Here is a 27382-nt window from a genome sequence, read left to right as displayed (position 1 = left end):
AAAGTCATGTAAACTTTTGACTTTGCATAAAGTAATAATAATGCATTAAAACAATTTCTCTCTCTCTTATTATTCTGTCATTTGACAAATGTAAATAATTCTGGTTCCTTAAGCTGGTGTCACACATAACGACGACGACAACGACGTCGCTGCAACGTCACCATATTCTGTGACGTTGCAGCGACCTCAACAGCGACGTCGCTGTGTGTGACACATAACAACGATCAGACCCCTGCTGCGAAATCGTTGCTCGCACCTGAATGCTCCAGGTCATTTTTTGATCGCTGCTATCCCGCTGCGCCATGCTGATAAGCTGATAATCCTTGTGTTTGACACCGCAGCAGCGACGCTACGCTACGTCTGAAACCACACAACGACCGTCGACGTCGCTATGATCGCTGCTCCGTCGCTGCTTTTTAGAACATGTTTGACAGCTTACTAACGATCATCTATGGTCGCTGCTACGTCACAGAATATGGTGACGTTGCAGCGACGTCGTTGTCGTCGTCGTTATGTATGACACCAGCTTAAATGATCTAAAACGGGAAAGGTTTCTCCTGATTTCAGGTCAGATAGTGAGAAAAATATGCAGATGTGTCTTTTTAGTGTATGTAATCTTCTGGTTTCAATTGTAATGTAAAGTTTATCTATGGCAGTTAGCTCACATCAAAGAGACTTCTAAAGTAGTGGCAAACCCCTATAAATGAGTCACTGGTAGTTAGTTATAGTATATAACGTACAACTTGTTTCTGAATAATCGCTTCGTAGTATCTCAGACGTTTCTTGCGTTTAATGTAGATGTGAAAACCCCTTTAAATGTCAAGGTCAATAATTATAATCTTCCCTCCCCGAGCACTCTTTTCTGCGCAATGTGAATCTAGCTTTCCAAAATATCTCTAATAATGTGAATACTTAATATTCATTCTAGAACATTGTGTCGAGGTTCTCTCGTTGTAATTAAATTTGCTAAGCGCAGCAGGGAAAAGGGGAATGAAGCAAAACCAAAATGTTCTGAGAGTTAATAACAATTGAACAGTCTTTTTTATTTCCTAATCTGATTGTGTCTGCTAAAACCGAGACAAACCCATGTAGGTAATGATCAGAATGCTTGACTTGTAACGCATACTATCACTATTAGTTCATTCACTTCCTTTTGGGCCTGTGCAGATACTTGGAGATTAGATCAATGCAAGTATAGGCATTGTTTGACAAATCAGAATATAGTAGCTCTGCATGGTCGTTGTGTCTCAAAGCTTCAGATGGGGCAGTGATAGCGGTCAGATGGAACGCTGGGGCAAGTAAATTAATTGAATGAGGCATAAAAACAAAACTTTTTATTGTCCCTCTAGCTGGCTACAACGCGTTTTGATAGTCTAAGGTATCTTCATCTTCATATATGTCTATATCCCACCGGAGGGATTAGCTGCAGGAGCAGCTCCGGGATCTCTCCATTGTCGGCAATTAGTTGAAGGACCTGTGGTTGCCCAGGGACTGGTGAGCCGTGCGCCAGGACATGCGGTGATTCACTTCCGGTTTCCTCCGGTCATTTGACACCATCCGGAAGCAATACTGGAGCAGGGGCCATGGGGGCTGGCGGAGCACAGATACCTCCAGCATTTACGGATTATCCTACAAGCTTCAACTGAGGTTGTGCAGGGGTGCACAACCCCAATAGATGAGCAGCCAATTGGCCTATTTGCGTTAATTTCCTCCACCACCAGGTACATTCACAGCGTATCCCCTGTACCGTATTTTTCGGACTATAAGACGCACCCTGGTTTTAGAGGAGGAAAATAGGAAAATAAAATTTTAAACAAAAAATGTGGTCATGACACACTGTTATGGGGCGAGGATCTGCTGCTGACACTGTTAAGGGGGTAATGTCCCCAAATTCTCTACTAAGGTACCCCATCCTGGGAATGATCCTCCTGCCTTGTATATACAGTATATGTCCCTCATCCTGGTATAGCCCACATCCTGCTATATACCGTCATCCTGGTATATGGCCACATCCTGCTATACTGGCATATGGCCCCATCCTGCTATATAACCAATCCTGGCATATGGCCCCATCCTGCTATATACCCCCATCCTGCTATATACCTCCATCCTATTCATTTACCCCCATCCTGCTCATATACCCCCATCCTGCTCATATACTCCCATCCTGCTATACACCCCCATCCTGCTATATACCCCCATCCTGGTATATGGCCCGCATCCTGTGGCACATAAAAAAAATAAATAAACGTTCATACTCACCTTACCTCACTCCCTGCAGCATCGCTCCTCCTCCGTCTGTGCCAGCAGCATGGCCACTTACCTGTGTGGAGCCGGCCACGATCCCTGCAGCGCGATGTCCTCCTGTCTGTGCCGCCGGCGGCTGCGTATGGACACATGCGCACAGCGATGACGTCATCGCTGTGCGCACCGCTAGTCTCCACACATCCGCCACCGGTACAGGCAGGAGGACATCACGGTGCTGCAGGGAAGTGACCGGTGAGTGTACTGATTCACTGCCCCCCGCACTGATGATGATGCATGGGGAGCAGTGAATACAGCCGCACATGATCACTCCAGGCTGTAGTTGCCAGGGGTGATCATGCGGGCAGGCTGTTTAATATGCGCGCACCCCCCACCCATCACCCCGCCCACCTTTCAGCACTGAGAGACAATGGGCGGGATGATGGGCGTGCATATTAAATGAGCGGGTCCACGTGGTCACGGCAGGCTGCTACAGCCTGCTCGTGCCGCCGATGACCCGCTCCACCGCAGCACCCTCATTCCCCGCAGCCCTACATTCAGACTATAAAACGCACTCGCCATTTTCCCCCAACATTTGAGGGGAAAAAAGTGCGTCTTATAGTCCGAAAAATACGGTATATCTTTTTTCCTTATGAAGCTTCAGGACCCATTAACTGTACTGAAAGTCGAATAAATGATTTGTTAGCCCTTACACTGTACGATTTAGATAATAAGATATCATATTCCTAGGTTACATGAACACCAGTGGTGAGTGAGCACTACCATGCTCGGGTGCTCAGTACTCGTTAAGAGCAGTTGGATGCTCGGATGGGCGCAATTTGAGTCCCTGATTATAATGAAGTCAGTGAGATTTTTCCAGAAACATTTTCGAGTCCCCCATTGATTTCCATTATATTTGGATGCTCTAGTTGCACCCATGCAAGCATCCAACTGCTCTTAACGAGTACCGAGCACCCGAGCCTGATAGTGGTCGCTCACCACTAGTTAACACTTTTTGAGTACTTCCAGGACCTGGAGAACATAGCAGTAAAAGTCCCTGTGTCTTCTCCTCCTACACGGCATTGTTCCCATTCATGTGGAGCAATAGGGCTTACCTAGCACTGCAGTCCCATCATTCTAAGGATTAACAACAAACAGTAGACCACTAATGAACAATAAATATCTCCAATATATACCATCACTTATTTGTTATGAGAGATTGTCCAGTTCTGCGATGGCAAATTGGCTTCAGAAATCACAGGATGGATTTCTGGCAGGAGCGATGAACCTTTATCCAGTACAAAAGACGAACAATTCACTACATAGACAATTTAAGTACACCTTCACGTGGATGGTTTTTGCCCTCTGATCAAAAAACGCTAAATAAATACCTTGCAAATTTAAAGTTTATAGCAATAGTGCAATTCACGTAATCATTAATCACAGTGTGCTGACGCATCGTGTACGTATATGTTTGTATATTGGCCACGTAGTGTATTTGTGCACCTGTACGTAAATTTAATACTAAAAGTGTAAGGACATATCACACGATATATTAAATGGAATCTGTCACCAGGTTTTTGCTATGTAATCTGAGAGCTCCATTATGTAGTAGCTGAGACTCTGATTCCAGCGATTTGTCACTTATTTTAATACACTCAGTGTTTTATCGGCAGGAAATTTTCCCTAAAGGACTAGAGGTCCCGTCACACACAACGAGATCGCCAACGATATCATTGCTGAGTTACCGTTTCTGTGACACAGCAACGATCTCGCAAGTGATCTTGTTATGTGTGACACCTACCAGTGATCAAGCCCCTGCTGTAAGATCGCTAGTCGTTGTCGAATGGTCCAGACCATTTTCTACAAAGGCGATGTCCTGCTGGGCAAGACGGATCACTGTGTTTGACACCAACGACCTCCTAACACGGTCCCACCGCCCGCCGAGATTGTTATACAGGTCGCTGATCGTTACTGCGTCGTTGGTAAGGTCTGACTGTGTGACATCTCACCGGCGGACCTCCCAGCGACTTACCAGCGATCCCTATCAGGTCACATCGTTTTCGGGATCACTGGTAAGTCGTTGTGTGTGACTGGGCCTTAGGTGTCTAGTGCCTACTGGTCCAACCACACCCCCCCAACAATGATTAGCAGCTTTCTGTCAATATACAGTCAATGTACACAATAAGCTGCTAATCAGGGTTATGGGAGGAGTTCTACAAAGCTCAGCATTCTGAGCTCTGCTGATCTACAGCAGAGAAAACTATCGTTGCTTCCAGTAAACTAAGTGATACATCGCTGGAATCATGGTCTTTGTCACTACATCATGCTGTCAGATTACATAGTAAAAACCTAATAATGGATTATTCCCATTAATATCATTGTCATTGTCAGGTTACAGTGCTATTGTGATGCCTGAATGTGATCAATTTTAGGTTCCACCACTGTAAAGGCCACTTGTGTTTTATGACCACAGAACTCTGCTGTGACTTGTGATATTTACATAACTCACAGTAGAGGAGCTTTATCCCTTATATATTTTATTTATCCCAAGTATATTATTTCTTGTTAGAGACTACACTCTTCTTATTTCTTTGTTTCTAAACTGTCAATTTTTTTTTTAATCTCATTTAAAAGGAATGTTATGTTCTTTCCCACATGTGAATAAAAAAAATATCTTTGCATAAATAATTGAAAAGCTTTATTTTAATTAAACCTTCTGTTCACATGCATACAAGTGAAGAAAATGTGACTTTTAAAATGTGCAAATTCTCAGCATCTTGATAATAGCACTGTATCAGGGGTACACACACTCCCCACACACCCCACCAGCAAGGTGACCACGCCGGCCAGACCTGGGCTGCTCGTTCTCAACCTCCCTCACCAGACAGACTTCAGTGATGCTTAGATCCCAACATATGGGGTGGAAGTCGGAGCCAAAATTAAAATATTGCTCTTTTTCCTTTTTTTTTTTTTAATTTATTTTTTTTTTTTGTTTGTAATATTTTTTTCCCTAAACTGTGTGAATTTAAGCTTTGTAGAAAATAAGTCAGATATGTTGCTAAACATGGACACATGATAAGGGGCGGGCTCCCTCTAGAAAACAAGTGAGAAGTCACATATTTACAGTGTATCTGGCATAACTGGTCCATCCATCTATCACATTAACCTCCATTTTTTATTTTTATAAATGGCTTTACATAAGATTACATTTTCTTTATGTGAACCGTGCCACTCACACTCTTAGGGGTACTTTGCACATTACAACATTGCAAGCCTATTGTAGCGATGCCGAGCGCGATAGTCCCCGCCCCCGCCGCACATGCGATATCTTGTGATAGCTGCCGTAGCGAACATTATCGCTACGGTAGCTTCACATGCACTTACCTGTCCTGCGACGTCACTCTGGCCGGCGACCGGCCTCCTTCCTAAGGGGGCGGGTCGTGCGGCGTCACAGCGACGTAACACGGCAGGCGGCCAATAGAAGCGGAGGGGCGGAGATGAGCGGGACGTAAACATTCCACCCACCTCCTTCCTTCCTCATTGCAGCCGGGACGCAGGTAAGGAAATGTTCCTCGCTCCTGCAACTTCATACACAGCGATGTGTGCTGCCGCAGGAACGAGGAACAACATCGTACCTGTCGCTGTAGCGACATTATGGAAATGCCCGACAATACACCGATCATACAATTTCAACACTTTTGCGCTCGTTAATTATAGTAAAAAGGATTCACATACTCCGATGTCGACAATAACGCTGGATGTGCGTCACTTTCGATTTGACCCCACCGACATCGCAGCTGCGATGTCGTAGTGTGCAAAGTACCCCTTACAGTGATGTATATGTATAAGGAGCAGGGTCATGGGTAGTGCATGCTCCATATAGGGTATATTCCAGCTGTAGTATGGTGCCTTGCAAAAGTATTCACCCCCTTGGCACTTTTCATGTTTTGCTAGCTAACAACCTGGAATTTCACTGTTTGTTTGTTTTTTGGGGGATTTGCATCAGTTCATGTAAAACACATGCCTACACGTAAACATTTGGTTTTGTTTTTATTGTGAAGCAAACAAACATAGGACAAAATAGCTGAAAACTTCAGTTTCCATAATTATTCACACCCCTAAAATCACTACTTTGATAAGTCTCTATGAACTTTCTACATCTTTTCACTGCCATTTTTTCCCATTCCTCAAGGCAAAACTCCTCCACCTTATTCAAGGTAGATGTTTCCTCTGGTGAACAGCAATCTTGAACTCTGACCACAGTTCTCAATTGGATTAAGGTCTGGGCTGTGACTAGGCTACTCCAATACATTTACATGTTTCCTCTTAAACCACTTGAGTGTTGTCTTAGCAGTTTGCTTTGGATCATTGTCTTGTTCAAAGGTGTATCTTCGTGACAGTCTCAAATCACTGACAGACTGAAAATTGGTATTGCACAAGAATATCCCTGTATTTCGTACCATCTATCTTCCCCTTGACTCGGGCCATTTTCCTGTCTCTGCTGCCCAAAAATATCCACACAGCATGATGCTGCCACCATCATGTTTCACAGTGGGGAGGGTGTTTTTGAGGTGAAGAACAGTGTTGGTTTGGCGCCAGACATAGTGTTTACCTTAGTGGCCAAAAAGTACAATTTTCATCTCGTCTATACATTTGGGGAGTTCCCACATGTCTTTTGGAAAACTCAAAACAAGCCTTCCAATTTTTGGCTGTAAGTAAAGGCTTTCATCTGGCCACTCTTCCATAAAGGCCAGCTCTATGGAGTGCACGGCTTATTGTGGTTGTATATAAAGATATTCCAGTCTCTACTTGGGAACTCTGCAGCTCCTTCAGCATTATATTTGGTCCCTGTGTTGCCTGATTAATGCCCTCCTTGCCCAGGCTGAGAGTTATGGTAGGCATCTCTGTCTAGGCAGGTTTGTTGTGGTACCATCTACTTACCATTTGGTGATAATGTATTTGATAGTGCTCGAGGGATCATCAGAGACTGGGATAGTTTTTTGGAACCCAGCCCTGACTTGTACTTTTCAACAACTTTAGATTGACACCATTCATTCTGCCTCATATTGTACTGGACAACGGAAAAAAATCCAAGTGCGGTGAAATTGCAAAAAAAGAGTGCAATTTTACAATGGTTTTTTTTTTGTTTAGTGTGTTCGGTATTTTGAAAAACTAATGTGTCACTATGACGCCCCAGGTCGATACGAGTTTGTAGATACCAAACATGTTTACTTTTATCTAAGTAGTGAGCAAAAAATTCAGAAGTTTGTAAAAAAAAAAAGTCCTTATGTCTCCATTTTCCAACACCTGTAGTATTCTCATTTTTCGGCATCTGAGGCTCAGTGATTGCTTATCTTTTGCGTCTTGACTAGAGCAGATGTTTTGGGTTTTTTTTTTTAAATCAGATCATTTTTATTAAATACACAACAGTTGATACAGAGCAGAACGGATAGACCTGGCATAGCATTAATATCAACACCATAGTCACAGTATTAGTCAAAATTACAGATCCATTCTCTGTTAACTTTTTCAACAGTAGTTTGATTTTCATAAAGGAACAGTTAAACAATATAACCTTGTGTATTAACAAAAATTAAAGTTACAGTTTACTACAGTACATCTGTCCGGCTTAAGATCATCTAACGGCCTCGTCACTCCATGGTATGTTTTTACCTGTGTCCACCATTCTCTCTCCTAATCGTCCATCCAGTCAGTCTCCTCCACCCTTCTCAACCCCCCTGGTGGTGCTCGCTAACCTATGGAGTAACCAGGCCCCACTCACTGAAATGACTCCCTTTATTGCAAGCACAATAACAGACGGTTAGGATAGGATAGGATCCTGGACCAACGCACTAGGGTGAAGACCCGGTACCTCCATCCATGGCTGCCATATCTTATAACATTTACTAAGTGCTTTCCTCTTTCAATAGACTCCTCTTTTTAATCTAAGGCTACTATTCATCTTATTTTTTAGCTCCACTATAGTCGGAGGTGAGGGATCTAGTCAATCATATGCCAGTAACTTCTTTGCTTGGTAGAGAATGTGTGTTATAATCAAGGCCATTGGAGAATCTGGGTCTATTCCTTCCTCCCATAGATTCACCAAGCAGATATGGGGCGAAGGCTGTATTTTATTGTGGTACACCTGTTCTATGAGTTCCAAAGCCTGCTTCCAAAATTCACCTATAGGCTGGACTCAGACGAGCGTATGGCATCCGATGCGACATGCTACTGACTCCCGGCTCAGGCTCTGCTGGGAGCGTGAGCCGAGTGTAAAGCGACTGGGACCCGATCCTGCAATCAGGTCACAGCTGTGAAGCTGAGGACAGGCGCTGCGGAGGAGAGGGAGGGGTTAATCCCCCCATCTCTTCCATTGTCAGCCTGTGCGTATATCCCACTGCACTGGGATAACATCCGAGTGCAGTCCGATGTATCTCTCGCACCCATTCACTTGAATGGGTGCGAGGGATACGGCTCTAGCAGAAAATCGCAGCATGTTGCCACTTTTCTCGCATCCAGAATCTGGATGCGAGAAAAGCTGACAAACTGCTCTCCTTCATTGACTAACATAGGTCCAAGTGCAATACGAGATTTTCTCGCATTGCACTCATCCGATTTACACGCTCGTGTGAGCGTACCCATATGGCCATATCCCCATATAACATGCATTAAGTGGGCATCATCCTGTCCACATCTAACACATGAGATGACATTTTTTATTATACCATTTTTGCGTAGATGCGTCGTTTTGATCACCTGTTATTGCATTTAATGCACTGTTGTAGCAACCAAAAAAACATAATTTTTGCATTTGAAAGTTTTTTTTTTTCTCGCTACACTGTGTACCGATCAAATTAGTTGATTTTATATTTTGATCGATCGGGCATTTCTGAACTCAGTGATACCAAATACTATATGTGTATTTTTTATTGTTTTATTTTCAAGGGGGGCAAAAGAGGGGTGTTTTGAACTTTGTTTTTTTTTTCTATTTTTAAAACTTTTTTTTAATTTTTTTTGTTCATTTTACTAGCTCCCGTAGCGGACTTTATGACTGCACAGTCCGGTCACTGCTCTTGATCAGAACGATGATTCATAATAGCAAAAGCTATCCAAGTTTTGTATTGTCATAGTTGTACAAGCCTGCAGAATCACATTTCCAGGTCATTTTAACTGCACAATGAACACTGAAAAACCAGGATGGAATTACAGTTTGTCACAATTTCACCCCGCTTGGATTATATGACAGCATATGATATGGTAAACTGAATGGTGGCATTAAAAACTCCACTTTGTCCTGCAAAACCCACCCCTCGTACGTCTGTATCAATGGAAACATAAAAAGTTGTGGCTCTTGGAATGAGGGGATGGAAAAAATAAAAGCAGAAAATCGAGCAGTCCCAAAGGAGTTACAAGAATTGTGTGTGACGGCTAAACTCCTTAAATTGTATTATTTGTTAAAAGTCTAAATAATACTTTGTTCATGTTCATGTCATCCTTATATATTAAAATTGACATATCGAGATATAGCGGCATGGTGTCCAGGTTGCATAATACACACTTTTGTCTGTTTTCTTTTTCTTTTCGAATTTATGTATACCTGCACCTGTATATGATCTATAGAGGCTTTTTAAACTAAAATATCCTTTACTGTTGAGGACTGTTGTTGGGGACTCTTCAGGGGATTGTCCGCTATTAAAAAAGGTCAATCTTGAAAAGCACAAGACAGTGTAAGAAAATAAAGTCTCCTCCTGGAATAATGCCACTCCTTTACTCTCCCCCAACAGATCCCTAGCATCAACATTTGGCGGTGATCGTGTTGTGACTACTAACGTTACGATCGCTGGAGGTCTAATCTTAAAACCAACCAGGAAGCAAAGCTCTGTACCCGGCTGAATGGAGTAATGGTCGATCACGTGCACCACAGCTTCATTCATTCTTAATGGGAGTGCTGGAAATTGGTGAGCACTGGCGCTAGGTTGATCTTTGGCGCTCCCATTAGAATGGATGGAGCGGTAAGGCCGGGGCCACATGGGGATTACTGCAATCCCCTCGCATGACACTCGGCTCACGCTGGCAGTACAGCAGAGCCGAGTGTCATGCGAGTGTCTCTGCAACTGAGGTCTGATCATGCGAGCGGACCTCAGCTGCGGGGGGTGGCCGGCACTGAGGAGGGGCGGGCCGGTGCTGCGCAGGGTGGGGACAGATGCTGAGGAGGGGAGGGATTTATCTCCCTCTCTCCTCCGTAGCCAGCTATTGCGATTCTTGCCCTGCACTCGCGGTACACCGGTGTACCGCGACTGCAGTGCGATTTTTCTCTCACCCCATAGACTTGAATGGGTGCGAGAGAAAACAGTATCGTATTACAGTCGCAGCATGCTGCTATTGTTTTCTCGGTCCGATTAGGGCTGAGAAAATAATCGCTGATGGGTGCTGACACATAGGCTAATATTGGTCCGAGTGGAATGCGTTTTTTACCGCACTCTACTCGCACCGATTTTCATGCTGTGTGGCTTAGGCCTTATGCGCATGATCAACCTCCCTCCGTTCTCGGAATTTTAGGAGTTTCCACAGCGGTCAGATATAGGGGATAAGTTACATTTGTGAACTCTCCTTTAAATAATAAAAAATATCAACAAGCAAAAAAAATCCTTTACTCCCTTTTAATGACTATCATTAATAAATAATTATTTCACTGCCGCTCCAGTGCTACCAGTCATTTGCTGGTCTCTGAAGAGATGAATTGATGGCGTGTTTTACCAGCATGTCACCTCTCCCACCAAGTAAATAGTTGTCTCTGATAATACGTAATTTTTCTATTTTCTTTTTTTTTTTTTGCTATCAGTTAAAACCTAAAATGTATATTCTAATCGGCCAACAGGGGGCTGTGTTTGGACAAAAATGAATTTTCTGTTTATACATGTTGCAGTTATACTAATAAAACCATGAATAAAGCATTATTACAGTGCAATAATCTATTCTTTTTTTTCTTCTTGTAGCTTTTTGCAAAAGTTGAAAATAATGATGCCTGCCAATTGTTTGAGAATGGTTTTCGCACGTCCAGCAAACAAGAGAGCCATACGCTCGAAGCCATGAAACTTGTGGAGTTTCGCCTAAAGCAGACAGTTTCCCAACTAATCACTCATCTGTTTGGTGAAGGTATGTGCAGATAATTACTATTCAATAAGAAACATGTATTTTATAATTTAGTGTTTTTAAAAATTCTTTCTTGGGTATGGTGGCACCCAGAAAACCGCATAGACTGAGGTAGCGCGAGTGCGAGTCTTATATAATCCGTCGTTATTTGTAGAAGTCTAACCCATAGGTTCCTCCCAGTACTTTATACAGGAACAACTGGCTCGTTCAGATCTGATTTTTCTTTGATGGTTTTTTTATTGTGTGTTTGGAATATTTTGTTAAATGCACCCAATGTATATAGTCGTGAAAAAAGTTAGGAAACTGACAAAATTTTTATTTTTTTTTAATACAAAAAATCACAAGCCATATCAATATTCTCATATATCAAGATCATAACACATATTAGCCTACTATGTATATTAAAGGGCACAGAAAGTCACAGATAATACCCTATACCAAATCTCATATGTGTGTGTACACAATGGAGTAGTGTAGTCAATAAAATTAGAAAACAGGATTTTATTGTACAAAAAAAATTACATAATAATATTATAGAGGGAAAAAATTATGAGGAAGTCCAAGAATAGCCGCATGACCCGGAAGTACATCAGTATATATAAATACCATGTTTCCCGAAAATAAGCCCTAGCAGGAATTTTCGCTATGTGTGACACCACAGGAACGAGGAACAACATCGTACCTGCAGCCGCCGTGAATGAGGAAGGAAGGAGGTGGGCGGGATGTTACGGCCGCTCATCTCCGCCCTTCTCCTTCTATTGGGCGGTCTCTTAGTGACGCCGCACGAACCGCCCCCTTAGAAAGGAGGCGGTTTGCCAGCCACAGCGACGTCGCTAGGCAGGTAAGTATAGTGTGACGGGTGTTAGCGATGTTGTGCGCCACGGGCAGCGATTTGCCTGTGACGCACAACCGACGTGGGCGGGTGCTTTCACCAGCGACATCGCTAGCGATGTTGCTGTGTGTAAAGTGGCCTTAAGACTTAAATTTATGCACTACTCTGAAAATAAGCCCTAGTTTTGGTTCAATAATGAAGCTAAAAAATCCTTAAAAAATACTACAGGACACTTCATTAAAAAAAGCAGACACTCCCAAAAGGGAGGAGAATGAAGACAGAAGACCCCACTATCATACTCACCAGACCCTGAATGGGACACTATGGTTCACAAGGATCTGCTGTGGAACGCATTGAGAACCTGCAGTGGAATTTGCGCTCACACACACATACACACACCTGGGATACTGTACTGCTCTGGGGACCTGGAACACAGTGGATTGGAGGACCTATGGTTGAACGCATGGAGGACTTGAAAGTGGAGCGCATCAATGCACTACATTTTCACCGGATGTTTCTGTGTCTATAATGTTCCTACGATCTGATGTGTGTGTGAGTGCTGGCTGGAAGCAGGGGAGAACCGCTGTGGAGCACAAGAGGACCTGCTGGGAGCACCCGCTGTGGAACGCAGGAGGACCTGGGAGTGACGCAGATGTACGGGGTCTGCTAAGCTTGACTCTCTCCGGTGGTGTCTGCATTTTTGGGAAGTAAACTTACTCCCAACCCATGTTTCCTCAGAAAATAGCCTTACCTTAAAAATTAGCCCTAGCACATTTTTCAGGGCAAAAAGTAATACAAGATAGTGTCTTATTTCTGGGGAAACACTGTACATTGCCAAAAGAGGTAAGAAGGCATGTTTTAGATATTACTACAAGCTTAGTGGACTCCCCTTGAGAAATCAAATGTGAAACATGCGTTGGGGCTGTCCCCTGACCTGGCATTAGCACGTTATTTAACTAGTTATTTGTAGCCATTTATTCACCTATTGGGTAAGTAATTTCATCTGTGCATGACTTGTTTGATTTACAATCTCATGTGTCTGATCTCCACAGCTTTCCTTGGACCCATGGGATCAGCTATCATGGTATTGTAATCACCCATGCATTACATTCCTTAGCATGGGGACTAATTGCTATATACACTTCCTACTCATATTGAGATATAATGTAGGTAAATTATTTACGCAATTTGACTACCGCTTAGCTTTAGATCGCATTAGTATTGAGCATGATATTTATTTACACATAAGCATATCAATCTACCTTAGACATATTCATTGCTGAATTAATACTGTATATACTGGATTGATATCTTGGCAGAATAAGCTTGTAGCAATATCTCATATATGCCTTTTTACCTTATTGCCATATATTTATATATATACTAATATACTTCCAGGGCTATTCTTGGAATGCCTCACCAAAAAATTCCTCTAATTTTTTTTATTGTTTTTTTTTTTCTTACAATAATTTTTTGTTTAATGTTATTGACTATAATACTCTGTTGTGTGCACGTGTGACTCTTTGTTTTTCGGTTGCTGCTATTAGATCTTTTAGTCAGATGTTTCTATGGCTACTGAAGTGAAATTCTAAACACTTTATAAGTTTTTTTAATTTTTATTGTCAAATACATCAAGTTTCTATAAAGATTCGATATTTACAGTGTCGACACTTATTTTTTGAGACTCCTGCAATTCCACTGGCAGCTGAATGTCAGCTTTTGCGCCAAATCCTGACTGGTGGCAACTCAATTGGTGCTTGGATATATCACAATTTCTGTGTTTTCTTTTGTCCTCTCGCTTGAATAAAATTATTTACAGGTTCTTAATGGGATTGAGATCTGAGGAGTTTCCAAGCTATGGACCCAAAATTTCAATACTGTGTTCACTAATCCACTTAGTCACTTTCGCCTTCTAACATGGTGCTCGGTAATGCTGGTAAAACATTATTCATCACCAAATAATCATTGGGAGAAGTTGCTCTTGAAGGTTGTTTAGACCATTCCTTCTTCATGGCAGTCTGAACTCATCATTTCTACAGCTCTTTACAGACATCACTTTCTCTTTCAGTGTGTCTTTGTATTATGGGAGGAAACCCGAGAATCTAGGGGAAACCCATTCAGAATCCTTGCAGAAGTTATCATTGCGTGGGAATTGAACCTAGGACCCCAGCACTTCAAGGCTATAGTGCTAACCACTGAGCCACCATGACTTAGGCGATATTATTGGTCAGCGTGACATAGGAATCATAGTAGTAATCACCTTTTCATCTTTTCTTTTCTGGACTATCATTCTTCCACATGTCCCAAACACCATGAAACAGGCTTTATGGGAGATTTTACCTCTACTGTATATACTGTCCTCTGCAATCTCATCCCTGTACTTCGTGCAGATTGTCAGTCTGTCCTGTATATTTTCTTAACACCAGGCCAAGTTCCAAAAGCCTTGGTCTCACTGTGCGTGCAAATAAACAGACACCATTCTGCTGCCATTCCGGAGCAAGCTCAGCACTGATGTTGTAGCTGAATCCACCATAGGAGACTTTCTTTGGAACCCTGAAGCCTTCTTCACAGTAACTGAACCTTTCTCTTTGATGTTCTTGTTGATCCAATAAATTGTTAGTTTAACCCCTTTATGACTGATGACGTATATTTACAAATACACATATATGGTATTTCTGCGTTCAGAAATATATATTAAATATAAAATAAATTAATCTGATCGGTAAATGACGTAATGAGAAAAAAATCAAAACTCCAGAATTACATTTTTTTGGTCACTGCAGCATTTCAATAAAATACAATAAGACGCGATCTAAACATCTAATATACCATAAAATGGTATCAGGAAAAACAACAGCATCGGACACAAAAAATAAGCCATCGCTCAGTCCCAGATCCCAAAAATTGATAGCGTTACTGGTCTCTGAATATGGCGACAAAAGTGAATTTATTTATTTATTTCATTTTTTTTTGGGGGGGGAATTTCTGAATTTTATATTTAAAGCATAACCGTCGTTTTAATTTTTATTTACTCAATCAATAGTGCACATGAAAATAAGCAACTCTGTAATATATTGTCACAAACCACCGGGGGGGTCACTCAGAAATCCCCCGCGCTGGCTACCAGTACGTCACAATCGGGGGGTAACAAGTGGGGGTCACCCCTCCTTTATACCTCCCGACCGACAGACAGAGCACGTGACGCGCTCTCTAGCGCCCCTCTTATAGTCAGGCCAATTATGGAATTGCCCGACAATAAGCAAGGAGGCCGCTATACTACTTATGCCGATTATTGAAGGGTCCCCGGTGAGAGTAGGGTATATATTCCCCCGACCTCCGCGGGCGGAATATATAATATCTCCCCGAATCTCACTGGCCTCCCCACAATAATCCTTGGCACAATTCGCTGCCACCAACCGATTTACGGTAACTATTAGCCGAACACACAGACGTGGGATTCAAGATCGAGATAACAGAACAGCCCAAGATTAATTATATAATTTAATCAGCCTAAAGCACACTAGAAACTACAATATATACAATAGGGAATCTACAGAATATACATATGTCAGAGTACAGTTACAATCAAAGCATGGGTTACAAACAGGCATACACAGTTCCAGCAGTTACCTTGTTGCGTCTGGCCACAGGGGGGCGCTGTACCCAGGTTTCTAGGATCCTTCCCACAGATGTTTCCTACACGTGCCCCCAGCGAAAAGAACCCTGGAAAATGGCCGAAGTAGGGTTATCAACCTGGGCAGATCCAGGTCCCCTCCTACCTTAGTGACCTCAGAGGGAGCACTGCTCCACCCCTGGCTGGAGTTATGGACAAAATCCACAACATGGAATATGGCCATAACTTGGCCTGGGAGCGTCGTAGGCGGACGCCAATGCTCTCATTGTGACAGTTATGAATTTAGCTACAGAACGAGGGGACTCATGACCTGTCTGCCAGTTCCCCATTGGCTGATATCACGCCTGGGGCATTTCCCAATGTCCTGCTCCCATAAAAAGGGTGTGCCGGCATCGTCCGCATGCGGAGACACCATTTTTATGGTTGCCATATTTATCGGAAATATGGCTTGCGAGATATGAACCATTTTTTACTGGAGTCGTTCTGTCTGCTAGTTCCATAGCCTTGCTAATGAGATACAACTCTTGTTACAGGGTGACGGCAGGGAGTCATCCTGTGTCCATTGTTCCCACACCACCTCATCTCCATATCACAGGACATGGCCATGGAGGTGTAAGTGGAACACTGAGAACAAGAAGGGAGGGGGCACTGCCAGGGAGTGATGAGGGATTATGACTGGAGTCATAATTCATCTTCATATCCCGGGATTTGCCTCACACCTCCCCCCTTTTGAGGGCGCTAGGGGGCAGCACACTCCGGTGTTCCCCCGTGCGCCCGTCCGCGACCTCTCCTTGTCGGGACAGCCCGTCTGCGTTACCGTGGTCACGGCCCCTTTTGTGGCGAATGGTGAAGTTGTATTGCTGGAGCGCAAGGCTCCATCGCAACAATCGCCCATTCGTCCCAGAGACGGTGTGCAACCAGCTGAGGGGATTGTGGTCCGTCTCCACGATGAAGTGGCGCCCGTATAGATAGGGTTGCAGACGCTGCAGGGCCCACACTATGGCCAGGCACTCCTTCTCCATCGTGGAATAGGCAACTTCCCTTGGTAACAGCTTCCTGCTCAGGTACAAGACTGGGTGCTCTTGGCTCGCAGAGTCCACCTGGCTGAGCACCGCACCGAGGCCGAAGTCACTGGCGTCGGTCTGTACTACAAACGGCCGCGTGAAGTCGGCTGCCTGTAGCACGGGCGGGCTGGACCGGGCGTCCTTTAGGGCCCGGAAGGCTGTCTCGCAGTCCATTGTCCAATCGACTGCAGAGGGCAGCTTCTTCTTGGTGAGGTCCGTCAAGGGCTTTGCCAGGCTACTATAGCATGGAACAAACCTCCTATAGTACCCAGCGGTCCCCAAGAAGGACATCACCTGCTTCTTGGTCCTGGGGGTGGGCCAGGATGCGATGGCTTCCACTTTCTCAGGCTCGGGCTTCAGTGTTCTCCCACCTACCCGGTGACCGAGGTACTGGACCTCGCTCATGGCCAGCTGACACTTTCCCGGCTTGATGGTCAAACCTGCCCGGTGGATCCGCCCGAGCACCTGTGCTAGATGCTCTAGGTGGTCCTCCCAGGTGGGACTGAAGACGGCAATGTCATCCAGGTACGCGGCCGCGTACCCTTCAAGTCCCTTGAGCAGGGTGTTGACCATCCGCTGGAAAGTGGCAGGGGCATTCCTCATCCCGAATGGCATCACCGTGGACTCGTACAGTCCAAATGGGGTAATAAAGGCAGAGCGTTCCCTGGCCTTGCGAGTCAGGGGGATCTGCCAATATCCCCGGCTCAGATCCATGATGGTCAGGTACTGAGCCCCGGCCAACTGATCGAGCAGGTCATCGATGCGTGGCATTGGGTACGCATCGGCGACCGTGACCGCATTGAGCCCCCTGTAGTCCACGCAGAACCGAGTGGTTCGGTCCTTCTTAGGGACGAGGACTACAGGCGAGGCCCAAGCGCTGTTGGATGCCTGGATCACCCCCAGCTTCAGCATCTCGTCAATCTCCTGGCGCATGTGTTGCTGCACCTCCAGGGAGACCCGATATGCTGAACGCCGGATCGGGGGATGATCCCCAGTGTCCACGTGATGGACAGCCAAGTCAGTCCTTCCGGGCTGGTTGGTAAACAACCCCCGGAAGGGGTGTAGGGTGGCCCACAGCTGGGACCGTTGGTCCTCCAAGAGCTGGTGGCCAACCTCCACATCCTCAATGGATCCGCCTGCCCTAACCTGGGCTAGCATATCCAAGAGGGTTTCCGCTTCTCCCTCCTCGGGCAGGTTGCACACGGGGAGCGCACATGCCTCCCGCTCATGATGTGCCTTCATCATGTTCACATGGAAGGGCTTCCGCCTTCCACGGGCAGGGTCCAGGGTGACCAGGTACGTTACAGGGTTGAGCTGCTGGTACACGAGGTATGGGCCTTCCCAGGCTGCCTGAAGCTTGTCCTGTGGTACGGGGACCAGTACCCACACCTTTTGACCCACTTGGTAGGTCCTCTCACAAGCGTTCTGGTCGTACCAACGCTTCTGATCGGCCTGGGCTTGAGCCATATTGTCGTGTACCAGTTGCGTCAAGGCCTGCATTTTGTCCCGGAAGCGCATGACATACTCGATAACCGACACTCCAGGGGTGGCCAAATCCCCTTCCCAAGCCTCTTTCACCAGAGCCAGGGGGCCCCGCACACGTCGCCCGTACAGGAGCTCAAACGGTGAGAATCCTGTTGAGGCCTGTGGAACCTCCCGGTAAGCAAATAACAGGTGTGGGAGATACCGCTCCCAGTCACGCCCATGGGAGTCGACCAACATCTTAAGCATCTGCTTTAAGGTGCCATTGAACCGCTCGCACAGGCCATTAGTCTGTGGATGGTACGGGCTGGCCACCAGATGTCGCACCTGGACTTGCTTACAGAGGGCCTCCATCAGCTGGGACATGAATTGGGTCCCCCGGTCAGTGAGCATTTCCTGGGGAAAACCCACTCGGGAGAAAATCTCCAGCAATGCGGTGGCCACCTTGTCAGCCCGAATGGACGACAAGGCCACTGCTTCTGGGTACCGGGTGGCATAGTCCACTACCGTCAGTATGAAGCGTTTCCCGGAGCTGCTGGGGATGGCCAGCGGGCCGACCAGATCCACAGCCACCCTCCTGAAAGGCTCATCGATGATTGGCAGAGATACTAGTGGGGCTTTGGGGTGTGGCCCCGCCTTCCCCACTCTCTGACAGGTTTCACACGAACGGCAGTAGGCAGCCACATCGGCCCCCATTTTTGGCCAGTAGAAATGCTGGTTTAACCTGGCCTTGGTCTTAGCGATCCCTAGGTGTCCGGCCATCGGAATCTCATGTGCGATCCGCAACAACTCCGTCCGGAACGGATAGGGTACCACCAACTGTCGGTCCCTGGGCCACGCCTCCGGTGAACCCTGCTGGACCGTGGCCCGGTACAGCCGTCCTTGGTCCCAGACCACTCGCTCCGGGTCCGAGTCCGAGGGAGGCTGTGCCGCCTGCTCCTTAAGAGCTTTCAGGCTGTCGTCAGCTTCTAACGCTGCCTGAAACCCCTGACTAGATGTGGCCAGAATCGACGAGACTGTCACATCTTCGGTCAGTACCCCGGGACCTGTGTCCTGGCCTCCGCCTGACTCGGCTGCCACTTGGTCAGAAGGGGAAGAGCTAACGGACCTCCGGGAGGCCCCTTGGCTTCCAGCACTCCCACTGCGGGTGACAGCGGCCACAGCCGCTGCGACCGTGGGTCGTGCCTGCTCCTCCTCCGTTCCTGACCAAGTCGCCGGTTCAGGCAGACCTACCTGGCTTCCTGACACCCCGGTTGTGGGGGAACCATGCACCGAGATCTTACCTGGGAGCACTTCCGCTCCTGGACTGGCCCCAATCTCACCTGCCTGTTCCCCTCCTGCAGCAACAGAACCCCGCTGTGAAATCTCTGGGGACCCCACATTTGCTGTGGTAGCCCCCACCCCACACACTGGTCCTCCCCCTGCAGCACCCTGCTCTCTGCTTATCCCTGCAGAGGGCAGCAGATCCCAGCTCACAGGCTGATTACTTGTAGAGGCATTGTCACACCTTTCTCTGACCCCCTCCCTTGTCACAGCTGCAGCTGAGTGTGTGTCTATGGTGTCTATGCAAGCAGAAATATCAGAGTTCACTCCCTCCTCCCTTACATCATTCATAGATAACACATTAACATTGTCCGGAGGCATGTCAGTACTGGCTGAAGGTTCAGCCCTTGGTTGGGGCCCAAACTGGGAGGTTATCTGCCCCAAATCTGTCCCAAGTAGCACGTTTGCAGGGATCCGATCAGTTACCCCCACCTCCCTCACCCCTCGCCCTGCGCCCCAGTCCACATAAATGTCAGCAACAGGCAGCGCCGGGTCAGTGCCTCCAATCCCGGAGACAGCGAGGGTTTTTCCAGGGATCAAGTCTTGGGGGGACACCATCTCAGGCCGCACCAGAGTCACCTCCGAGGCGCTGTCTCGCAGTCCTATGGTCACAGACCGGCCGACGGTGACAGGTTGGAAGCTGTCCAGGGACCTACCACCACCTCCACCCACACAATACACCTTGGGCGGCCCTTGGGACGGGGACGGAGCCGGGGCCTTGGGACGCTGAGGGCACATGGCCTTGAAGTGTCCAGGTAGGTTGCACTGGTGGCACCGTCTTGGTTCCGCCACGGGCCTGGAGAGGGGAGTTGAGGGGGACACCCCCTGCAGTCTAGGGGCAGGTGGGGCAGTCGCAGAATTCATCTTACCCCCTCTCCAGGTGCTGCTGGTGGCCGCCCTCCTGGCCTCAGGGGCCCGGTTGTTGGTGTAGTCATCGGCAAGGGCAGCTGTAGCCGTGGACCCCTTTGGCTTCTGGTCTCGGATGAACTGGCGGAGATCCTCAGGGCAGTTCCACAAGAGTTGCTCCGTGATGAACAAGTCCAGGATCTCCGGTCCGGTGGAAAGCTGCAGGCCTTGGGTCCAGTGGTCGGCAGCTCGGGCAAGGGCCCGCCGGTGGTCAGCCCAGGAGTCCTTTGGTCCCTTCTGTAGGCTCCGGAACTTCTTGCGGTAGGACTCTGGAGTGAGGTTGTACTGTTGGATCAGGGCCCGCTTGATGGTGTCGTAGCCCTGATCTGCCTCAGCAGGCAAGTCCCCAAGGATATCCAGGGCCTTACCCCTTAAACGGGGGGTCAGGTATTTGGCCCACTGGTCCTTGTCCAGATGGTGCTGCAAGCAAGTCCGTTCAAAAGCAGTCAAGAAAGAGTCCAAGTCTCCATCCTTCTCCAGCACTGGGAAGTCCTCAACACGGACCTTTGGAAGTTTGGTGTCTCGAAGGTCACATGTGGCTGATGAGGGCCGGAGCTGAGCTAGCTGCAGCTGGTAGTCACGGTCTGCCTGTCGCTCTCGCTCTTCACGCGCTGCCTGCCGCTCTCGCTCCGCAGCCTCACGCTCTGCGTGCCGCTCTGCCCTGCGCTCTGCCAGGAGTTCCTTGTAGCCCTTCTGGTCTCCAGCCTGGAGAAGGGCCATAGCCATTTGAAGAAGGCTATCCGAGCCTCCCAGGCTCGGTGGAATGGCACGTGGTGATCTGCGGCACGCTGCAGAGCTAGGCGATTCACTGTCCCTTTCAGAGCGGAGGGCTGGCATCTGGCTCGTTGAGGAACCTTGGGTGAGCTCCTCCTCATCTTGTCCAGCAGTGCCAGGTTGCGCAATGTCCTCGGCAGAACGGTTTTCTGGCGTCGAGCTCCTGGAGGACTCGTGGGCAACCTCCTCATTGCTGTCCACAGCACCGTCCTCCCTCTCTTCGGCTCCTGCTTTAGCATTGGCCAGTTGCCTAGCTCTGCTCCTGGTGCCATCAGCCATTCTTGCAGACTTTTGGTCACTGACACAGAACTGACACCTGATGCCTCCACACACCTTACAGTATCTGCACTCTGACACTCTAGTGTTGAGCTAGTCTGAAGACCCCAGCAGCCACAGCTGCTGCAGGCAGTCTTTAGTGTCTGGGAGTATGGGTCTCACACTCACACACACTATTATCTCGATCCCACCGCTTTGCCACCAATATGTCACAAACCACCGGGGGGGTCACTCAGAAATCCCCCGCGCTGGCTACCAGTACGTCACAATCGGGGGGTAACAAGTGGGGGTCACCCCTCCTTTATACCTCCCGACCGACAGACAGAGCACGTGACGCGCTCTCTAGCGCCCCTCTTATAGTCAGGCCAATTATGGAATTGCCCGACAATAAGCAAGGAGGCCGCTATACTACTTATGCCGATTATTGAAGGGTCCCCGGTGAGAGTAGGGTATATATTCCCCCGACCTCCGCGGGCGGAATATATAATATCTCCCCGAATCTCACTGGCCTCCCCACAATAATCCTTGGCACAATTCGCTGCCACCAACCGATTTACGGTAACTATTAGCCGAACACACAGACGTGGGATTCAAGATCGAGATAACAGAACAGCCCAAGATTAATTATATAATTTAATCAGCCTAAAGCACACTAGAAACTACAATATATACAATAGGGAATCTACAGAATATACATATGTCAGAGTACAGTTACAATCAAAGCATGGGTTACAAACAGGCATACACAGTTCCAGCAGTTACCTTGTTGCGTCTGGCCACAGGGGGGCGCTGTACCCAGGTTTCTAGGATCCTTCCCACAGATGTTTCCTACACGTGCCCCCAGCGAAAAGAACCCTGGAAAATGGCCGAAGTAGGGTTATCAACCTGGGCAGATCCAGGTCCCCTCCTACCTTAGTGACCTCAGAGGGAGCACTGCTCCACCCCTGGCTGGAGTTATGGACAAAATCCACAACATGGAATATGGCCATAACTTGGCCTGGGAGCGTCGTAGGCGGACGCCAATGCTCTCATTGTGACAGTTATGAATTTAGCTACAGAACGAGGGGACTCATGACCTGTCTGCCAGTTCCCCATTGGCTGATATCACGCCTGGGGCATTTCCCAATGTCCTGCTCCCATAAAAAGGGTGTGCCGGCATCGTCCGCATGCGGAGACACCATTTTTATGGTTGCCATATTTATCGGAAATATGGCTTGCGAGATATGAACCATTTTTTACTGGAGTCGTTCTGTCTGCTAGTTCCATAGCCTTGCTAATGAGATACAACTCTTGTTACAGGGTGACGGCAGGGAGTCATCCTGTGTCCATTGTTCCCACACCACCTCATCTCCATATCACAGGACATGGCCATGGAGGTGTAAGTGGAACACTGAGAACAAGAAGGGAGGGGGCACTGCCAGGGAGTGATGAGGGATTATGACTGGAGTCATAATTCATCTTCATATCCCGGGATTTGCCTCACATATATCTTATCAGACAAACAAATTTGCTTCTTTCTCTGACAAAATTGACCAGTCATTATCAAAATTCTAAATTCTGTGGTAAAATCTGTATTCAGTGAAGACTTTCCCATTACTGAGATAGGAGATGGCAGCTGTTACTGATGAGATTCTATGATGGCGGGAGGAGGGTGGAGCTAGAGGCAGAGGGAGAAGCTAGAGGCAGAGGGAGGAGCTAGAGACAGCTCCGCCCCTTCCTCTTCTATCTGTATAGACTCTCATCAGCACCAACTGCCGTCTATTTCAGTAATGGGAAGGTCTTCACTGAATACAGATTTTACCTCAGAATTGAGAATTTTGGTAATGACTGATCAGTTCTGACAGAGAAAGAAGCAAATTTGTCTGATAAGATAAATTACAGAGTTGCTTATTTTCATGTGTACTATTCATTTAAAAAATATTTTAACAAACAGTTATGCTTTAAATAACTATATTGCACATGGTGAATTAAAAAAAGCAAGAAAAAAAAAACCCCAAACTTTGTAGAATTGCACTATATTTTACAATTTCACCACAATTGGGATTTTTTTTTTCCTGTTTTCCCGTACATTATGCAGCAGAATGAATGGTGTCATTCAAAACTACAACTCATCCCGCAAAAACAATCCCTCATATGGCTATATGGTCAGTTTAATAAAAAAAAAAAAAGATATGGCTCTTTGAAGAAGGGGAGAAAAAACAAAAATGTAAAATCGCCTGCTTGGGGATGAAGGCGTTAAGGACAATCTTACATGTAGCAGTGTACTTGCCAGTAAAGCCCTTTTGACGCGAAGCAATATATTTTGTGCCACCATCATTACCGCTGTTGGCGGCACATGCACATTCCTATTGGGACATTGGCTTTAATTAATTGGCGCTGGAATTAGCGCATGCTCGTACAGCGATATTCAGAGCCATTTTATTGAAGATACTGTGGAGATGAATAGGAGTGGCGGTGCTGTGAAGTGAGTGATGACTATACTCGAACAAGTACAAGAGGAGAACTTACAATGTTTGTGCGTTATTAAGTGACATAATGAATGCGGCTCAATTGTTTTCTTCAATCTGCAACTTCTTACGGATATTTGGAGCCACAAACACTTTTTCATGTATATGTAGAAGTTACAAATCTGTATGATCTCAGTAAAGGTTAAGTCTTGTTCTTTTTCTATTTACTACAGGCCTGGAGATAAGATGGGTAGACTGTTATTTTCCCTTTACTCACCCATCTTTCGAAATGGAGATCAAATTTCAAGGAGAGTGGATGGAAGTATTAGGATGTGGTGTGATGGAGCAGAAGTTAGTAAATTCAGGTAAGGACCGTCCTCGAGCTGCCTGATCCTATCACATTTACATTATACTGGCAGCAGAAGCTTTATACGTCTCAGGCTGGCGTTACTGAACTCCATGGGATTGAACTATCTGCTCTGCAGGTCAGTTTTGGTGCAGTAAATTTTAGGAGCGTATGAGATTTGTTCATGTCTTATCCACTTCGCTGCTACAGTATTTTCTGTACAATCCACAACTATTGTGGTATGCGTGAAAGTAGTATTATGACACATTAGGCATAAAGGCATACACCTGGTTATTGAGTGTTAAAGGGAATCAGTCAGCAGGTTTTTGCTATGTAATCTGAAGACAGCATGCTGTAAGGGATAGCACAAAATTCAGGGATGCCTGTTTTGTCAAGATTTGATCTGTTGCTATGTTTGTATAACCAGCAAGACTTATCATTGCTCGGACTCCAATGTCATGTGCACGGCAGACCAGCATGCCCACTCCTCTGATTAACACCTCACTGTCAATGTACAATCTCTATTGAGAACCTGGTGTGAGAGGACAGCTTTTTGAGCGCTGCTACATGGCTAAATATAAAAATTCTTTTTATATCACAACTTCTGCACCCGGTAATCTAAGTGATACATCATTGGATTCAGAGTCTCTTTGCCTATATCATGCTGCTCTCAGATGAGGTAGCAAAAACCTGCTGAGAAATTCCCTTTAATTGCGATGTTTAGTGTGCTGTTATCACTTTGTTAATCATGGTCTTCTAATTGGTTACTTCTTGTCAGTCTTCTGGTTTTCTTCTTGTGAAATGCGTATTATGCTGGTCTTGGAAACGAGCGCCAGATTTCCTGGAATGATACATTGTGGATGGGATTAACATTTTCTTCTATTTTTACTTTTCTGACATTGGCTACAACAGATATAAGAGACACATTTTATAAGATTAGAGGGATTGTGGATATTTTATCCCAGAAAATTCATTTGCCGACTGCCAGAGAAGAAAGATACTGTATCTCTTTTCTGCACCCCAGGCAGCATGTAATAGAGGAAGGACAGCTATACTGTGCAAGACGCACAAGAACATTGTGCCAGGCATGGATTCTCTCTGTTTTATTCTGCTTTTTGATTTTTGATGAGGCAAAGGTATTTGACGTTTCATCATAGTAATGATATCCGTCCAATCTAAAGGCTAAATCTAGAAAATTATTCTGCTGACCTCAGCACTTCTTGTTTTTTCAAGCCATATTTTCTTGGGCTTCACACAGTGGAGCAATTAGGCTGGATTTACACAAAGTTTTTTCAGCTTTTTGTGGCACTTTTAACAGGTTTTTGTGGGCCCAAAACACTGGAGGCAGAGAGGCAAATGGTACTTTCTACTTACCAACTCTCATGGAAGTTCTTGGAGGATTTTGTGATAAGGAGTGACCGTCTGAAAGAATTGGTGCATCTCCCAGGTGCTGCTAAACCCTCCCATAAACTAGCGCTTCTAGATGGTGTGTGACATCAAGATGCGTCATCATGAGATTGTCATGGGTAACTAGGGGACACAGGGAGATCTATACCGGCCCAAGACTGGGACCCCTGTGCTCACCCTCTACCCGGAGGTACCCTTTAAGGTAGGAAGGTCTGGGCCCCCGACCCGGCCCTGTCTCCTGTCTGGTCCTGATCTAATACCCTCGCACTCCCCACCCAGGGGTGGGTTGGACAAAAAGTTATTAACCTCCCACAAGACAAAGACAAGGGTAAAAACAGAAACTCATGCAAACAGTAAATATCCACAGAGGAGAGACAAAAAGACATCGGAGGAGGATAAAGCAATCTTAAGTAGGAGGAGACCAGCTGAAGGTGTTTATTAGCAACCTGGTTCTTTGAGAAGCCACACACTGCTCAGGAGGCATTAACTCCTAAAGTGCCCATGGCAGTGCTGATATAAATACTGACGCCCGGTAAGCAGAGCTCCTCAATAGAAGCATAGAAGCTAGGTTGCTTGTTAGATTCTGAAGTGTGTACACAATCCAACCTGATAGTATCAAACTGTGGGTGCCAATCCAGGCAGTGCATGATAGATTGTTTGTTGAACTCAGTAGTGTGGACAGAGTCCAACATGGTAGTAGCGATATGCAAACGCGGATCCGGACAGCGCATGACAGTGATGGAGTCCTGTAATTCAATTGATCATTTAGTGTGAAGGAATGGTGTGATCTTTAAACAAACCAAAAAAAAGTGTAAGGGGTACTTTGCACGTTGCGACATCGCTACTGTGATATCGTCGGGGTCAAATCGAATGTGATGCACATCCGGCGCCGGTAACATGTTGCAACGTGTAAAGCCTAGGAGAGGAGATGAACGAGCGTGAAACAGTCAAAAATCGCTGATCTGTGTCACGTCGTTCATTTTCATAATGTCGGTGCGTCCGCAGGTACGATGTTGTTTGTTGTTCCTGCAGCTCCACACATCGCTGTGTGTGAAGCCGCAGGACCGACAAACATCTCCTTACCTGCGCCCGCCATCCACCGGCAATGCGGAAGGGAGAAGTTGGGCGGGATGTTTACATCCCGCTCATCTCCGCCCCTCCGCTTCTATTGTCCGACTGCTTAGTGACGTCGCGATGACGTCGCTGTGATGCCGTACGCACCACCTCCTTGAAGGAGGGATTCTTCGGCAGTCACAGCGACGTCGCCGACCAGGTATGTGCGTGTGACGCTGCCGTAGCGATAATGTTCGCTACAGCAGCTCATACTACATATCGCATGTGCGACGGGGGCGGAGGCTATCGCGCTATCGGCATCGCTAGCATTTGCTAGTGATGTCGCAATGTGCAAAGTACCCCTAAGGGTTAAGGGCAAAAGTTGTTATTGAAGAACCACACAAAGGTAAATGTTAGCAGATCTATGTTACGTTAAAG

At 46.4% G+C, this 27382-nt stretch overlaps 1 protein-coding gene across 2 annotated transcripts in view; it reads left to right on the top strand.

Moving 5' to 3' along the window:
- FARS2 (phenylalanyl-tRNA synthetase 2, mitochondrial) overlaps window positions 1-27382 on the top strand; it is a 581883-nt gene that overhangs the window by 159529 nt on the left and 394972 nt on the right. For both annotated transcript variants that reach the window (XM_075316468.1, XM_075316467.1), the window contains exons 4-5: window positions 11244-11403; window positions 24372-24503. In XM_075316468.1, coding sequence (XP_075172583.1) covers window positions 11244-11403; window positions 24372-24503 — 292 coding nt within the window. The remainder of the gene's footprint in view (window positions 1-11243; window positions 11404-24371; window positions 24504-27382) is intronic.

This window comes from Anomaloglossus baeobatrachus, chromosome 6 (genome assembly GCF_048569485.1).
Source record: "Anomaloglossus baeobatrachus isolate aAnoBae1 chromosome 6, aAnoBae1.hap1, whole genome shotgun sequence".
Taxonomy (NCBI): Eukaryota; Metazoa; Chordata; class Amphibia; order Anura; family Aromobatidae; genus Anomaloglossus; species Anomaloglossus baeobatrachus.
This window is presented reverse-complemented; position numbering and strand designations above follow the sequence as displayed.